The 18,808-nt window shown below is 36.2% G+C and overlaps 1 protein-coding gene across 1 annotated transcript in view; it reads left to right on the forward strand.

Annotated features, from left to right (window-relative positions):
- The window catches only part of ADGRV1 (adhesion G protein-coupled receptor V1), a 697,985-nt gene that overhangs the window by 218,468 nt on the left and 460,709 nt on the right, over window positions 1–18,808 (forward strand). The window contains exons 53-58 of the mRNA XM_066381830.1: window positions 2,515–2,661; window positions 6,338–6,593; window positions 7,992–8,194; window positions 13,007–13,183; window positions 13,541–13,723; window positions 16,723–16,902. Of these exons, the coding sequence (XP_066237927.1) occupies window positions 2,515–2,661; window positions 6,338–6,593; window positions 7,992–8,194; window positions 13,007–13,183; window positions 13,541–13,723; window positions 16,723–16,902 (1,146 nt within the window). The remainder of the gene's footprint in view (window positions 1–2,514; window positions 2,662–6,337; window positions 6,594–7,991; window positions 8,195–13,006; window positions 13,184–13,540; window positions 13,724–16,722; window positions 16,903–18,808) is intronic.

Below are 18,808 nucleotides of genomic sequence, written 5' to 3' on the forward strand. Positions count from 1 at the left end.
TTCCTGCAGCCAAGGCTCCATTGGAGCAAGTTGGCCCTGGGTGCTGAGGACGGCTCCATGGTCTCCTCCTCAGGCACTAGAATGGCTCTGGTTACCATGGAGCAACGGCCCCAGATGGGCAGAGTATCGCCCCTTGGTGGGCATGCTGGGTCGATCCTGGTCAGGTGCATGCAGGAGTCTATCTCTCTGCCTCCCTGCTTCTCACTTCAGAAAATACAATATATATATATATATATATATATATATATATATACACATATATATATATATACACACATATATATTATATATATAATTACACATATATATGATATTATATATATAATATATTTTTTCATAGTTTATCTTCAAATTCAATGTGCATTTCACACTTACAGACTAGTCACATTTCTAGTACACAGTAACCACATGTGGCCAGTGGCTACTTGTAAAGGACAGTACAGCTCTAAGACATGAGCTAAAGGGGTCAAGTAGGGGGTTAGAAAGAAAGAAGATGAGCTTTATATATGACTTGTTTCCTCATTTTCTTCAGGTCTTTGCTGAAATGTTACCTTACCAGAAAGGTCCTCCCTGATTGAAAAATTCAACTCCCCACCATTAATCACTACTTTTTTATTGTGCCTTATTCTTCCTTATGAAACTTACAATAGCCTAATTTGCCTATTGTCAGTTGTTTTTTACTAGAATTGAAGAGTGAGATCTGGGATACTGCTTTGCTCACAGCTCTTTTGCTGACCAGAGAAATACCTGGCACACAGTAGGTTCTGCGGGAGGAAGGAGCACTCACACGCGTTCTCAGGATCTCATACAAGTGTGCATAGGGCAGACCTGGGCTTCCTGGGGCCAGAACAGGCTTCTCTGCTGCCCAGCTGCATCTCACCCTGAAGCACTGCTACAGATGGAGAGTACATTCTGTTTCTCAGCTATCTCAGTGTAATACAGTTCTCTTCATGAAGCTTGTTCCAAAATTGCTCTAGAGACATTCATTCAAAACATATAGTTTAATTCAAATCAATAGCTAGTGTCCTGGGTCTCTTGTATTTGGTCAAACCTCATTCCAAGATGAGCGTTAGTAGAAAATGAGAGTTTCTTGAATATTTACACATTGTATTAAATCATTTCACAACTCTTGTTAATAGAGGGCATGAAGCCAGACAGAGCTTCTTTTCTTAAAAGGCATTGTCTTTTGTGACCAAATTATATGCATACTTATGTATTTTAAAATCAAGGCATATACTGTAGGAATACTTGATTACCTTGAGCAAGATTTTTTTTTAATATTTTCTAACACTGCATTAAAATGCTGCAAATACTGTAAAGTATTGTTATAAGATAGGATATTTATTCAAATTAGTATTCTAAATAGAATCTTAAGAAATTAATGTGGGTATCTTTTTCAGACTACCATAGTAAAAAGACAAGAAAAATCTGACTGGAGAGATTAAGAAAAAATATTTATACTTCATATTTTTGATTTATTGCCTATAGAGAAACCAGGAATATTTTGAAGAAGGGATTCTTTAGAATATTAATTTTGAGGGAAAATCCATTGAGTATTGGCAAGAGATGTTCTAAGTGTCCAACAAAGAGTGTTACAGTCACATAGCGAGATAGAAACCAGTCTGGAACAAAGGAAAGAGGTTAAAAGTTGACAGGAGAGGAGAGTAAGAAATTCTAACACAAGAGAAAGGGATATTTTGGGCAGCTCATCCTCATGAGCTGAGGCTAGAAGAAGACATCCTTCTTCTAACTCTAGTGTCCTTTTTGTTCTAGAAACTTTTTATGTGCTATGTATAACACTTTCAAAAAAGTGTGTTTTGGCCCTGGCCGGTTGGCTCAGTGGTAGAGCGTCGGCCTGGCGTGCAGAAGTCCCGGGTTCGATTCCGGGCCAGGGCACACAGGAGAAGCGCCCATTTGCTTCTCCACCCCTCCCCCTCTCCTTCCTCTCTGTCTCTCTCTTCCCCTCCTGCAGCTGAGGCTCCATTGGAGCAAAGATGGCCCCGGCGCTGGGGATGGCTCCTTGGCCTCGGCCCCAGGCGCTAGAGTGGCTCTGGTCGCGGCAGAGCGACGCCCCGGAGGGGCAGAGCATCGCCCCCTGGTGGGCAGAGCATCGCCCCCTGGTGGGCGTGCCGGGTGGATCCCGGTTGGGCGCATGCGGGAGTCTGTCTCTCCCCGTTTCCAGCTTCAGAAAAATACACACACAAAAAAGTGTGTTTTTTCTGAGTATAAAAATAATATATATTCAAGGAAGAAGATTTGGAAAATGTAGAAACAGGAAAACAAATATAATTCAAAAAATTAACCTTTTCATTTATTTTAACTTTTTTATTTTTTCAAGCATGCATGTTTTTAAATAAAATCAGTTTTCCTATATTATGGTTTTTTAACTAGTGTTTTTCACTTAATATATCATGTTGCTTTGTACTGTAAAGATTGCAAACACATCGTAGCATGAAATAAAAGTCTACTTAGGTAATTTCAAATAACCTTTGTGACTTCCTGTATATTTTTTAGAATTCATTATACAAACAAGTGGAAGAAATGGAGCAAGATAGCCTAATAACCTTGAATGTTGAACGCTTAAAAGGAACTTATGGTCATATAACCGTAGCATGGGAAGCTGATGGAAGTATTAGTGATATATTTCCTACCTCAGGAGTGGTATGTAATTTACAAAATTATAGGAGAATCACTTTTAAATTGTGGTTACTATTGGTGCATGGCACCAAACCCTGCCTTATGAAGTGTTTGAGTTTTACCATGTCAACATTGGATTTCTACTAATTATCACAGAGAGGGATATAATTTAAGATTAGTTTTATTGTTGTGATTATTGTTCTTTTTTTATAATGCCAAAATTATCTGTATATAAGTGGAAGTATTAATATTGTCAGAAAGATATTATATCTCATAGGAACTCCTAAGATTTTAAGTTGTACTACTGGTACTAATTTTATCCATCTAATTCCTTTCTCAAGTTATAGATACACCTTGGGATGATCTCACCTGTATAGGATAAATGTCCATTAAATTTGCACTAGTTCACTGAAGTAAGGAATCATAAATTGTTATGTATGGTGACAAACCGTAACTAGACTTACTGTGGTGATCATTTTAAAATGTATGCAAATACAGAATCATTACTTTGTAAATAAAAACAACACAGACTGGGTATAGAAATGTTTCAAGCTATGAGTGAAATGGGAGCAGTGAAAAGGAAACAAGTTTATGTAAATTAGCCAGATATAGTTGTCCCTCATCTATCGTGGGGATCAGGCTCCAGAACTTCCTGCGATAGGCGAAAACCCACGAAGTAGCGACCTTATATTTATTTTATTATTTATATATATTTTAAAGTTTTATAAACCCTCCCTACATTCTTACAAATCTTTCCCACACTGTTATTAACCATTCTGACACTTATTTTGCCACAAAAATAATAAAAATAATAAATATATAAAAATACCTATATACCACAAAATCCAGCGATATAGCGAAAAATTTGTGATACAAAATTAGATATATACAATTTAAAAATTCGCAATACAGTGAGACCACAAAAAGTGAACCGTGATATGGCAAGGGACAGCTGTATATGAAAAAGTAGATTAGAGCTGTTGAGTGATGTAGGTTGAGTTTCCTGTAAAGAGACTCTGAGATTGAAGGTTAAATTTATTGGGAAGATACATTTACAAAGAAGTTTAGGCTATGAAGAGGGTGAAGTTGACCCACAGACAATTGTGTGTCATTGAGGAAGTTCTAGAGCTGAACTGGTACTTTAGAGTTGTTTCCACTAGGGGTAAGGGGCTGACATATTGCATCCCTCTTTTAGCTGTCTTTGAACTTCAGTCACCCTCTGGGTGGAGCATAACCTTAGGTGAAACTGTTACTGCAGCTAGGACACTTCCCAGTGAGAAATGCAGAAGCTGTTATCCCCAGCAGCTGGGGGAAGAGAGCATCAGCCCCAAGAAGATATCTATCTGAGCAGAGGATCAGATTATCCACTATTGGAAGATAGTATAAAATTAGGGCACAGGTTCAAGAATGTTCTCAGAATGGGCCAAAGAAGTAGAAGACTCACAAAGAGCAGGTTCAAGGAGTCTTTAGTTCTTAAATGGAAAATGGGCTGTCTCCTTGTCTTGGGTTGCATGGATTAATCCATGTAATTTGCCCAGATGCCTCTCTGAAGTCATCTCTTAAAAGTTGTATATTATGGTCTATCATTTCCAGGTTTCTATATCTTTTGAAAGGTAATTAGAGCTTCAGTGTCTTAAAAATAATACGGTAAACTTTCTTGCAGTGACTATTTATGCAAGCTACAAAAAATATAAGTTGCATCTCTTAGGTTCTGTGTGTTCTGACTTATACTGTATTTCACCAATTAACATATATACAAGTGATAAAGATTATAATTTAAATACATAATATTATATAAGGTCTACCGGAAAGTTCCGTCCGTTTCTATCACAACAAGTTTTGACATGTAAGCACGTGTTTATTTGGCGCATGTGTGCCTCTCTATTTTTATCACTTAATGTATACATACTGACGTAGCAAATTAACTAAAACAAAGTTGATTCACGCTAGTCTTATGTGTGAAGCGATAGTGTACCCATGGCTACTGATAAAGTTCATTTACGCCACTGTAATTTTTACGAATTTCAACAAGGAAGAAATGCTACAGAAGCATGTCTGTTGCATCCACCATATCCCCAAACTTAGTACCCTCTGACTATCACTTGTTTTTGTCCTTACAAAATTTTTTGAAGGGCAAAGAATTAAAAAATGAAGATATCAAACAAGCACTGGTTCAATTTTTCGCATCAAAAGATAAAACATTTTTAAAAAATGGGATATACAAATTGCCCTCACGCTGGCAAGAAATCATTAATAATAATGGCAATTATATTATTTAATAAAGTTTATTGACAGTAAGAAAAATTTGTATTTTGTTTTATTCCAAAAATGGACAGAACTTTCCGGTAGACCTTATATATTATATATAAATATATATTTTAAGCTTGAGAGAGACTGAGAGAGAGGGACAGACCAACTGTAAGGGAGAGAAATGAGAAGCATCAACTCGTAGTTATTGCACTTTAGTTGTTCATTGATTGCTTTCTAATACGTGCCATGACGGGGGTGTGGGGGGCTCCAGCTGAGCTACTGACCCCTTGCTCAAGCCAGCGACCTTGGGCTTCAAGCCAGCGACCTTTGGGCTCAAGCCAGCGACCATGGGGTCGTTTATGATCCCACGCTCAAGCTGGCAACCTCGCACACAAGCTGGTGACCTCGGGGTTTCAAACCTGGGTCCTCAGAGTCCCAGGTTGACACTCTACCCACTGCACCACTACCTGGTCAGGCTGCATAAGAATATCTTGAGTGTAGACTATATTTTGGAAGAATTATTTTATCCAAAGGTCAGTAAACTCTGTAAAGGACTTGGTAGTGAATATTTTCAACTTTAAGGATTATGTGGTCTTTTTTCCAGCTCTGTTTTTGTAGCACATTTGCAGCAACAGACAATATGTTATTGAATGAGCTTGTGTTCTAATAAAACTTTATTTATAAAAAATGAAGGCCAAAGGGCAGTGGTTTTCTGACTCCTGATTATATTAATGAAACTCTTGAGTTTATATCCTCAAGTGACTTCTCAAGGTGGAGAGATGAATTTCAGCAAAATAAACCTGTAATACTAGTTTGAATAATTGTAGTTTGTGGCCATATTGCTGAAGAATAAGACATGAAATAGGAACAATGGTAAATGACACTCAAGAAACAGAGAGAAGTCTATTGGAAAGAACTTAATGCCATTTAGCAAATTCAGATTTGACCCCTCAGACAATGGAGACACAAAAGGAAAAGAGAGATGCTCTGATTTGTATCTCTTCCTTTTTGTTCTCTACCTCTATTTTGATTCGTTGTTAAATGATACATCTAATCAGACTTTACTCAAGGGAACTAGCTATCCTAACAAAAATTTTTTAGAAAAAAGTATTTAAACTATATGCTACCTTTTTAATGTTAGAGATTTTTATATGTGGTATCTTGGACTTAGATTCCCAGAGAGAGACTTTTTGCTCAATATTTTAATAGAATGTAGATTTCAAGAGATGGCCATTTGGCTACATATTTTATTAGCTTAAGTTTTTGTAATAGTTTACTATTTTTTCCTTAACAACCTTCTACTTTTAATATGAAAGACATTTGATTTGTAGATATTATGTTGCTTAAATATCTCTTGTTAAGTGTGGCCAATATAAAAAGAAATCTAACTTTCTGATATTCTTACTGCACTGTGACAATGAAAAAATAAAATCTTTCTTTAAAATTTTAGATATCATTTTCAGAAGGCCAGGCGCTGTCTACAATTACTCTGACTGTTCTTGCTGATGATGTACCAGAATTATCAGAAATTGTTACCATAACACTCATCCATATTAGCACAGAAGGGGTTGAAGACCCATCAAAAGGTGCTACTATTGATCAGAAAAGAAGCAAGTCTTTGATAACCACTCTACCCAGTGACTCACCCTACGGCTTGGTGGGCTGGCATGCTGAGTCTCTCTTTGTTAGAGCAGCAGAGCCTCAAGGTAAGTGCTGTTAAATATTTATCAGATTCTAGTAAGTTTTATTAGGTAATTTTCATGCGATATTTTTCAGTTTGATAAGTCATAATCCTTATTACTTTTTATTTATATTTATTGTTTTATGATAATGTAAACATTCAGTAATAATGATATAGAAAATACTTTACTTTTTTGAGACATTATATATCATAATAGAAATGTTAATATTTTAGTAATTCATTGCAGTTTTTATTTTGCTTTCTCTTTTGCACCCTTTATTTATCTGTCCTCTTTCCTCAGATTTCTTCTCTATCAATTTTCAATAGTTACAGTAAACAAGGAGCAACACAGAGAACTGTATATGGTATTCCAGGCGTTGTTAAACCTGATGCAGTATTTAGCATATTTTCTCTGAAGTATAAGTAATCAGCCTGTTTTCTTTGAGCTTAGTGCTGAAATCTTTGTCTAAATAACTATTTATGTCAGTGGATAAGTGGATTTTTGTAGATAAAGGTTACTTGGCTTATTTAAATATAAGGATATATATATACACACATACATACACACATACAGGTGATATGTATGTATTTAGAATATGCTATGTAAAGTTTTCAAGAAGAACATGGACATCTCAAGAACCTTTCATTTAAATAGTTGATGGGAAAAAATGCCAAGTAATTATGCACCTGGGCCTTTATATTTCTGTATATATATGAACAGAAGCAGTAGAATTAAAATAAAATATGTTCATTTATATATTTAACAAATATTTTTGAAGCATGTAGTAAGTACCAGAAATATGTCTGGAAACAAAGACACAGTATTTGGTTATTAGAAACTCAAAGACCAGTCAGGAAGATGGACAAGCATTTTTTTTTCATTGATGTGGCAGATTAAGTTTTAAAAATCTAAGAAATTAAAGAAAAATGGGTGCAATGAAATACTTGGAGCCTTGTGAAAGGCATATCACTATGAGAATAAAATTCTTATAATGATTAGTCATTATATGATGACTTTGCTGTTTAATTTTTAATTTTTGAATAATCTTCTTAGTATTTTTAATTAGCACCTCTGCTCAGTCTGGCTGTATGCACTTTCCTGAGATCTTTGGCTGTTTCTGTTAAAGTACATGACATGGGCATGACATGTTAGGAAACCAGAGGTGAGGGTTAGAACTGGTATATAGTGCTGACAGTGCATAGTGATTCTCAGCACAACTTTGGGGACAAGAGTGAGCAAAGCACAAAATATTTTTTAGAAATATACATTGTTTTTGTTTTACTTCTCTTTCCTTAACTATAAAATGTATATAGTATTTACCAAGGAATAAAAGGAATAGTGCAGAACATTCCACCCTAAGTGCTTGGAATAGCATGACAGTAGATAGAGAATCTTATTTACTTGAGGCATGTCTGTTCACAGAGAACATCACCATTCTTCAGTTACAAATTGTTAGAGATAAAGGACTACATGGAGACATTGACATTCACTTGGTAGCTGAACCCAATTTCTTACTGCCCATCAATAACCAAGCTACTGAGAATGAAGATTATGTGCTACAGGAAACAATAATAAGAATGAAAGAAAACATAAGAGAAACTTATGTTAAAGTTGCCATTTTGCCGGTAAGTTGAAGCTGTAATTAATATGATTATATATCTGATTGGAACTACTATTTTGTTTGCTGGTTAATTGTTTTAAAAAAGATGTTTTTTTGTTTGTTTGTTGTTGTTTTTTGTGGGAGAGACAGAGAGAGTCAGAGAGGGACAGATAGGGACAGACAGGAAGGGAGAGAGATGAGAAACATCAATTCTTCATTGCAGTTCCTTAGTTGATTGATTTCTCATATGTGCCTTGACTGGGGGGCTACAGCAGACTGAGTGACCCCTTGCTCAAGCCAGCGACCTTGGGCTCAAGCTGGTGAGCCTTGCTCAAACCAGATGAGTGCTGGGGTCCAGCCCCGGGGGGAATCCAGGGGTCCCACAGGAAGAGATGGCATCGGCATGAATCGAGTGAGAGAGCCGAATTCTTTTCTTTCTCTTTATTCTCTAGTTAGCATTTACTGCCAGGCATCTCTGCCAAATGCTGGTCTAGCTTTCTTTTTATGCACACACACTAAGTTACAATCACATGATATTCAGAATACATTGATTAATTATTGTTTTTGTATCACTATGCTTACATTTTTTAGGTAACTATAAATCAAGTGGTAAGTCATTCAAAGTATAGTTATACAATAACTTGAACAGCAATAACAATATTGGTACAAACTTCCAAAAGGTCAGTACTGATTAATAACTCTACCTTGTCTAAGATTCTATTGTCTAGTCAAATTTTATTTATTACTATATTCATACACTAATTAAGTTCTAACTTTACTTTTCTCAGAGTGTTCCACCACCTGCAGGTCAGGTATGCAAGAAGAATGGAAAGTTTCTTTATTCTACCACATGAAAAGGCTAGGGAGGAAAAGTGATGAATTAAGTGAAGGCTGAAAGGTGCTCTGTGTATAGTTACTGTTTCCTACCTATTCATAAGTCACAATCTATTCTTTCTAACATGATTAATAAGAAGAAATTCTCCTACAAACTTAACCCTTTACGAGGGATATCATAGCCAGCCTCTTATGTCTATGAGCCCATTTCAAGGGGCTTATAGGCTTTTCTGTGGAACTCACACCCTCTGTCTTATTTCCAAAGAAATTACTACGAATCTACAGGGAAAGCATGGTACTATTATCCCTGTGCCATAAATGATAGCACACACCCAGAAAAGGGGGGATATAAGGCCAGATTAATTCAAAAAGGTCAAAAGGGGGAAGTATCGTTGTGCCTTTCCTTTGCGGTGACTTTGTCAACCCGCAGCTGTTAGTCTTCACTGCGGTGACTTTATTAACCAGCAGCCATTGGTCTTCTTCTGCTGTGACTTTGTCAACCAGCAGTTGTGGATCTTCTTCTGCTGTGACCTTGTTAGCCAGCACTAGTGGATCGGCTCCCGACAGATGAGCTCACATTCAAGCTGGCGACCTCGGAGTCTCAAACCTGGGTCCTCCGCATCCCAGTCTGATGCTCTATCCACTGCGCCACTGCCTGGTCAGGCTGGTTAATTGTTTTAATGAAGAAATCTATATAAATAAACATGAAAATGTTTGTTTGTTCAAAATCTTAAATCTCCAAAAGTTCTTCACCCATTGCTTTGAAATTTTGATATAACTTTGCATTCGAATATGCGCTCTTTTTTATATACCGGCTATTATATAGATATAGATGTCACACTTGTGACAGGTAAAAACATGCTTTTTTTTGAAAAACAGCGCCTATCTGTTGGACGTAAAAGCAACACACACTATACTAAATATTTTACAATTCCACTTCATTGTTTCCGATTTATGATCCATTTACGTGCAGCCAGACTGAGGATGCACAATTGTGAGCACGGCGATCACATTCTGCAGCTTCAGATCTGCTTCGTTCTCAACAGAATGAACGTGACAGGCTGAGAGTGGCTGAAAGACGTCAACAAGAAACAGCAGATCAGTGTCAAACACGACTCTGTGCTCAACAATCACATGATTACAATCACCTTGCATTCCGGTACAACCCAGCTGATGATTATAGTTTGAGCCAGCATGATCTCATTGGCACTATGACTGAAGTGTGTCCTTATTGCAAGCCTCTGAAATTAAATGGAGAAACAAAAGGAATGTGTTGCACTGCTGGAAAAATTAAACTGCCTCAACTTGGAGAACCGCCAGAGCCATTAAAAACTTTGCTTGCCGGATATACCGCCAAATCAAAGCATTTCCTATCTAACATCCAGAAATAGAACTCATGCTTCCATATGACGTCGTTTGATGCAGAAATCGTAACAGCTCAATTCATGCCAACTTTCAAAGTGAAAGGACAAATGTATTATAAAGCCGGCTCCCTGCTTCCGTTCCCAGATGGTCAACATAAATTCCTACAAATGTATTTCATCTCTGATGGCAATGATGAATTGAATGCACGCTGTGGAATTTTTACCGGCATAAAAAGGTCCTTAGTTTCCCAACTGCAAGAGCTTCTTCATGAAAAAAACAATTTAGTGTATTTGTTCAAAACAGCAATTGACATGATGCCATCTGATACAAGATTGTTATTCATGCTGACAAAATGGCTGCTGGAGAACATGTGCGAAGATTCAATGCTCCAACTATAGACGAAGTGGCAGTTGTTATAGTCGGAGATCAATTCCAACCTAGAGATACTGTTCTTCATTGGAGAAACAATCAATTGAAAAAAGTTGCAGAAACTCATCTATGCTACAATGTCCTGCAATATCTAATCATTTTGGGGGATGGTGCCGATGGATATCACTTCAACGTTAAGATGATAAATCCAGTCAGTGGTGAAGAAACAAATATGAAATGCAGTACAATGAACTATGTATTATTCATACCAATTAATGATTTGAGAGAATGAAGACAATCACATTTTGAAATGCTGTCAATTGTTTCATCAATACATCGTAGATATGTTTGCAAAAATCTAAATAGAGCGTTTAATATTCATCCGTTTGAATCAGACAAAGCTTCACTCTGAAGAATACGTTCATTTGCGAGATGCAGTTGTAAATGATGGTAATACAGCTAACATTGGAAGACTAACTATTTTGCCATCTTCATATACAGGCAGTCCATGTCGTATGCATGAGTATGCTCAAGATGCAATTGCGTATGTTCATCACTACAGGCATCCAGACCTATTCATTACATTCACATGCAATCCAGCTTAGGACGATATATAACAGCTCTTACTTCTTGGCCAATCACCAGTGGATAGGCATGACATCACAGCACGTGTTTTCAGACAGAAGCTGAAATCGCTGATGGATTTCATGGTAAAACATGAAGTGTTTGGGTCTGTGCGCTGTAAAAAATTAATGAGCAATGTCGTAGAAGCAAGAATCTTTACAGGACCTTTCAAAGGTGAAGATGTCCTCATTCCTCGCATTCCTATGATTCCAACGGATATGCCATCTCAATGTAAGAGATTGCAGTTCCCAATTCGATTGGCGTTTGCCATCACCATCAACAAAGCTCAGGGCCAATCTTTAGAATTGTGTGCTTTAGATCTACACACGGATTGCTTCTCACACGGACAATTATATATTGCGTGTTCTAGACTCGGCAAACCAGACAATCTCTATATCTGCACAGACAATGGGACAACAAAAAATATTGTATACCTAAAGCATTGTAAAATTAAACATATTTGAAACATGTGCTTTCTCTCTTCTTTCTTTTCCATTGAACCAGACTGAGCCACAGCAACGCATGGCTGGGTACAGCTAGTGAATAAATAAAATGTCCAAATCAATATAATTATTTTTATTGTTGGTTTAATAGGGCATAGTTTCATTTAATGATACAAATATTTGAATCAAGGTTAGTCTTCAGATGATTTAGATCTAGTTTTAGCACTGTCTCTTTCTTGTATGTATATATCTAATGGTGATATTTAAACTGAAAGTACGTAATAGTGTTATTATATAAATAAATACTGCTTTTATATGTTATAATGCTGTATGTAATATATAATATTAACTATATCATATATTATTAAATATAGTGTATAGTATTAGGATTGCTAATAATACTGTTGATGTTAGATAGTACTACTGTTGGTGTTAGATAGTACTACTGTTGATGTTAGTAATACTGTTGATGTTAGATAGTACTACTGTTGATGTTAGATAGTACTACTGTTGATGTTAGATAGTAATACTGTTGATGTTAGTAATACTGTTGATGTTAGATAGTAATACTGTTGATGTTAGATAGTACTGGCATGTGGAAAGACAGGGCAGGGCAAAAGTTTCCCTTTCACTGTGGAGTACTTTATCTTCTGAAATTCTTTATTAACTATTCTAAAATAAGGTAACAGTCTTCAAAAATTTAATTAAAATGTAGGACTATGTGTAGATTTGCAAGTCGAGGGCTTTCTCTTTTAAAATGTGTATAGCATTTACCAATTTTTCTTAAATTTAGGAGCAGGTAATATTTATGTAAAACATATTCAATACAATATGGTCAAACAATCACATGCTTTTCAAAGTCTTCCCCTCAACAGTATGTTATACACCTGAGACTAATACTGTAAAAAAATACAATATGGTCAAAACTGCAGGATAGAATTCTAAAAATTACATATTTTACTTATTCATAAGTATGAGGGCTCTATTAAACCCTCACTAAAAAGCTTGAGTATCTCCTAGGATTCTAATGTTGATAGCGGGAATGGATTGAAATATAGAAAGAAATCTTTTTTTGCATTGTGATAGAGCTACCGATTCTTATGGAAGGTCGTTACTGAAAAATACCAGCTATTCAAAGTACATTCAATATATTTAAAAATAAAGCACCATCTCTCTCCCTTTACCTCCCCGTGCACCTCCAGGATGATGCTCCTGAGTTGGAGGAAGGATTTATTGTCAACCTCACCGACGTGTACCTGGTGGACTCTGACTTCTCTGCAGGACAGCCAAGTGTTCGGAGGCCTGGGATGGAGAGAGCTGAGATCATGATAGAGGAAAATGATGATCCCAGAGGAATTTTTAAGTTTCATGTTACCACAGTGAGATGAACTTTCATATATTTATAGTAATATAGAAACTCATACCTGATGATTTGGCCAGTATCACATATTTTTTGCAAAACAGGTGGCTTTGCTTGAGGATATTTATAAATACCTGTCAAAGTTTGTCTTATAGACTAATTCTTAGTTCACTTTGAGCTGGACCAAAGGATTAAGTAAATTTATTTGTACTACATTTAAATTAAGAGTTCTGAAGACCTATTGTGCATACCAAATATAGATTCTACTTTGAAAGGTGAAGTGTAGGAACTATAAGTACAAATAATAAATTTAGAAAGTGATGCCTTATACAAGTTACTTTTGTCTTGCATTTTATCTCTTATTCTTTACTTAAAGGATGCTGTTGGAGTCATTACTGCCTATGAGATGCCTCCACCCCTGAATGTTCTTCGAGTCCCTGTAGTCCGGCTGGCTGGAAGCTTTGGGGCAGTAAATGTTTATTGGAAAGCAACACTGGACAGTGCTGGCCTGGGAGACTTCCAGCCATCTCATGGGATTCTGGAGTTTGCAGATACACAAGTATGACAGTGATGAACATATTAGCATTTCTGGTTGTATTCACATATTTTATAGGAATCCATTAAATGATTGTGCAATAGTGATTGCTAAATGAATCATACTCTAAATTTCTGTTAAGCCAAAGGGAAATATTGTTAGTTCATGTATAATTAATTAATGGACATAGGAAGAGAAATAGTCAGGAATCTCACCCTTTTTTGAACTTTTCCACCTGATTCTATTTTATAAAAGTTATAAAAGAGGATAATAATTGCCTTAGAGGTGTCTATGAAAATATTTAAAAAACTGCCTGTGGTTGGCAAACTGCGGCTCGCAAGCCACATGCGGCTCTTTGGCCCCTTGAGTGTGGCTCTTCCACAAAATACCATGTGCGGCCGCTACCTTGATAAGGAATGTACCTTCCTATATAGTTTAAGTTTAAAAAATTTGGCTCTCAAAAGAAATTTCAATTGTTGTACTGTTGATATTTGGCTCTGTTGACTGAGTTTGCCGACCACTGAACTAGACTATTCCTATGAATTTTAGGTTCTCTTATTTATTTCTTAATGTATGTTAAGACAGATATCTATTTAAGATTTGCACTAAAAGTTTGCATTTATTAATATTCAAAACTATTTTTTAAAAAATATAAAAAAGACTAAACAGAAAAGGAACATAATATTTAGAACTAGAAAAAATTGAAATTCAATATTCAAGATTTGTGATTACTAATCTTAACAATTATATTCCACAGGATTATAAGCTTTTACGAACTGGGCATTTTGTAATATGTAAAATAAGATCTCATAAATCTTTAAATCAGTAAATGAAAAAGCATTAGAACAACCATGAAAGTGTTAGTAACTTCAAGGAGCAGTGTCTCTATCTACATCAAGTCTGCTTGTGCCTGCTAATCTGCAGAGTGTACGTCAACTTCTTAGTTGTCCACAGGGGGGCAGTAAATGCAGCTAAAACATAAGCATACAGGTCTAGATTTTCTTACACGTAAAGATCTGTTACTGTTAATATTTGAAATCATGGGGTTTTAACAGATTTAGAAATTAAAACATTTTCTACTAAAAGGAGGAAAAAAACATTTTTACATTAAAAGTAGAAACAAATAAATTGGTTTCTCACTGAAGTAGTCTTCCAGTTTCAGTTATATTATTAGTATCTTATTCTATGCATTATATTGAAGTTTCATTATTTAGCAGCATTCTTAAGGTAATCATTATTATTAAATTTGGGATCCTATGAGGAAGGTGTTCTGTATTCCACAGTATAGATTTGAGGTGCAGACATTTTAATATGCTACCATTTTAGCATTTGATTTTGTTCAGGTTTCTGCCTGTCAAGTGTGATATTCAGATTTCTCACTTTTATCTGTTATTAAATTAAAGGTTTTAGGTAAATTCAAGTAGAGAACTTCATTTTCTAGGAAAAGTCTGGGTCAAAGTACTGAAAGTTCCCTTTGGAACACAGAAATATTTTTAGTTTGGAGATATAGTTGGGATATTTTTTATCACCACTAGTGAAATCACCAAGCTGGATTTTTATTTAATTATAAGTTATTTACATTTAATTTCATTTATTTTTATTTTATTTGGTTTTGTGAGAGGCAGGGAAAGACAGGAATTGTTCCTGTATGTGCCCTGACTGAGTAATTGAACCAGCAACCTCTGTGCTTTGGGACAGTGCTCCAACCCATCGAGCTATCTGGCTAGGCCTTATTATTTTATTTTTTGTATTTTTCCGAAGCCAGAATCTGGAAGGCAGTTAGACAGACTCCCACATGTGCCCCACCGAGATCCATCTGGCATGCCCACCGAGGGCAATGCTCTTCCCACCTGGGGCATTGCTCAGTTGCAACCAGAGCCATTCTAGCACCTGAGGTTGAGGCCATGGAGCTGTCCTCAGTGCCCGGGCCAACTTTGCTCCAGTGGAGTCTTGGCTGCTGGAGGGGAAGAGAGAGACAGAGAGGAAGGAGAGGGGAAGGGTGGAGAAGCAGATGGGTGCTTCCCCTGTGTGCCCTGCCCGGTAATCAAACCTGGGACTTCCACACACTGGGGCCAATGCTGTACTGCTGAGCCAACTGGCCAGAGCCCCAGGGCTTAATTTTTATTGATTTTTTAGAGAGAGAAAGGAAGGGAGAGAGCAGAGAGGGGAAAAGGAGGGAGAAGGGAAGCATTTATTGTTTCACTCAGTCATGAATTTTTTGGTTGTTTTACATGTGTGTCCTGACCAGGGATCAAACCCTCAACCTTATTGTTTCAGGACAATGCTTTCAATGGACTGAGCTAACCGGCCAGGGCCACATTTAATTAAAAAGAATATTGATTGATTTTAGTGAAAGAGGAATGTGGGGGGAGAGGGAGAGAGAGAGAGAGAGAGAGAGACAGGGACAGGAACATCGGTCTGTTCCTATATGTGCCTTGACTGGGGATTGAACCAGCTATCTCTGTGCTTTGGGACGATGCCTAACCAACTGAGCTATCTGGCCAGGGCAGTTATTTACATTTAATTTAAGAACAACAAATTTGGGTTTTCTTTCTATCTTTCTTTTTTTTCCCCTACTTTTAAGAACAGTATTTGGAACCAAAATGAATTATTCTAATTGTAGAACACAATAAAAATATCTATGGTACCATTTTATATCATGTAATGTTTATACTAAGTATAAGAACATTTATGTTTGTGCTACATGGCATCTTAAATAGTATCTATAAGCACTATATTTTATTACATATAAAATTTCTTGTATCGAAAATAAAAGACTAAATTTCTGACTTTGAAATACAATACACAAAGACACGCACACACACATATGACTTTAAAATAGCATTATGAACATAATAGGCAAAAAATTCTGCATTTTTCTTTTGTACTATGTTTCAAAATTTCAACTTAAAAATAAATTGTATATGTTCAGAAATTGCTATTATATTATATCCTCCTTCCCTCTACCCCTCCCTTCCTCCTTCTCCTTCTCCCTCTTGTCTTTCTTTCCTTTTCTTTTGTAGATTATTGCCATGATAGAAATCACCATAATTGATGATGCTGAATTTGAACCTGTGGAGACTTTCAGTATTTCCTTAATCAGTGTGACTGGAGGTGGCAGACTTGGTGATGATGTTGTTGTAACTGTTCTTATCCCACAAAACGATTCTCCATTTGGAGTATTTGGATTTGAAGAAAAGACTGTAAGTTAAATATATGTGACAGGGGGGCTCCTATAGGCTAATTTTTCATGTAATTTTTAGTAGAAAGATGTCTTTTATTTATTTTTTAAATATCTGTATAACCCTTCCTTGTCTTTCGCTTTTCAAGGGTCTTTGAGTTGGCTATTAAGTTACTGGCAAATCATTCAATCTGTGCAATTTGATAGTAATGAGAACTCGGACATTAGACAATTACAAAGGGGCCCAGATTCCTACTTATTGAGTGTAATAGACAAGATGTACTTTCTCGGTCCATAAATTTGCTCTCTGCCTCCCCTGTTGCCAGCCCACCATCCTGGTCATAAGGCCAGACTCTGTCATGTGCCTGGTGTGACGTCCCGGGACGGACTTAGTTGGGGATGTCTTTATATAACCTTGCCTTCTGGGACTTTGTCTTGACTTATATTGAACAAGACACCAGAGTCATCCCCACTCATGTGTTTTGCTATATTTTTTTCTTCTACTCTCTTATTTCTCTGGCTGTCTACTTCCAAGATCTGGAAACGGGAACCCAATTATTATTGGTTTAAAGACTGAGAGAGAAAAATGCTTAACCAATCATTTATGCAGCCAGGTTTAGTGACTACCAAAATATCTTTACATCTTAAATATAAAATTAAGTGCTATAAACCAGATCATAATTATTATTACAAGATGATTATGTCATAATTATGACTTTACCTTTCAAAGAAAATTCTAAAATGAAATAATCAAAATATTTAGATGATTCCAGGATACACAATAACTTTTCTGGCTTCATAAATCACTGTTCCCTTTATTTGATCATTTATAGGTAGTCAGTAATTCACTATTGATCATTGTAAATAGTAAAAGATTGTTTTAACGCTCATTGCCATCACTGTTCTGTGGATGCAGTGCTGGATTTACACCGTGTCTGTCAGTGCTAGGTGTCCCAGATGCTTCAGATTTTAAATATACCCTAATAATTGTCTAATGATTTGATCACTGAAATTTTACCTTCATAAGAAAATGCAAACTATATGAGGCACATAACATAACGTATTTTTCGCTCCATAAGACGCACCTGACCATAAGATCATAAGGGTTTTAAGGAGGAAAATAAGAAAAAAAATGTTCTGAACCAAATGGTGTGTTAAAATATTAAATAAAATACTGTATTTTTCGCTCCATAAGACGCATGGGCATTTTCCCTTCCACTTTTTTGGGGAAAGTGCGTCTTATGGAGCGAAAAATACAGTATATACTTCTGCTGTAACCTAGTGAGATCCTTCCTCCTCAGGAGAGGAATGAGAGGAAGGAAGTGAAAGGAGCTGCAGGTCCATGAGAGAGGAGCGCTGACTCCCCAGACAACATAAAAGTCTGGGAAAATACAAAAACGTATAAAGAAAAGAGTAACAGTATCCACAGTGTTATTACTGAGATAGACATCACTAACATTTTGTTGTATTTCTATCTAAGCTTTCATTGTGTATATGCAAAGAAATAATTTTAATACATATGAATATGTAATTTAATTTTTATAAAATGTCTCCATTCGCTTCTAAATTTAGATAAAAGGTTTAGGGTTCGGTAATCAAACCTCCAGGTGGTGAAATTTTATAATAATAATGTTTTGCTTTTAACTTTGTCATAGTTTTGGACTTAGATACTGGACAGCTTATTTACATGCTTCTCTCACTGTTAGAGGAAATGAAGAGTTATGCTACTAATCATAAGTACTTTTTATTTATTCATTTTTATCTTAACTACTTTAGTGTATAATCTTTAGTGCATCCTTGATCTGGGATCTTATAACTTACAGTAGTAGCCTCAAAATTTCCAATTGGTCTTAGAGTCTAAAAGTAAGAGTTGGGTCGCCCAAATCCTACTGAGTTCTCCCTCATAACTCTTGTGAGAAGTGAATGAG

The sequence above is a fragment of the Saccopteryx leptura genome, chromosome 4 (genome assembly GCF_036850995.1).
Source record: "Saccopteryx leptura isolate mSacLep1 chromosome 4, mSacLep1_pri_phased_curated, whole genome shotgun sequence".
NCBI classification, from domain to species: Eukaryota; Metazoa; Chordata; class Mammalia; order Chiroptera; family Emballonuridae; genus Saccopteryx; species Saccopteryx leptura.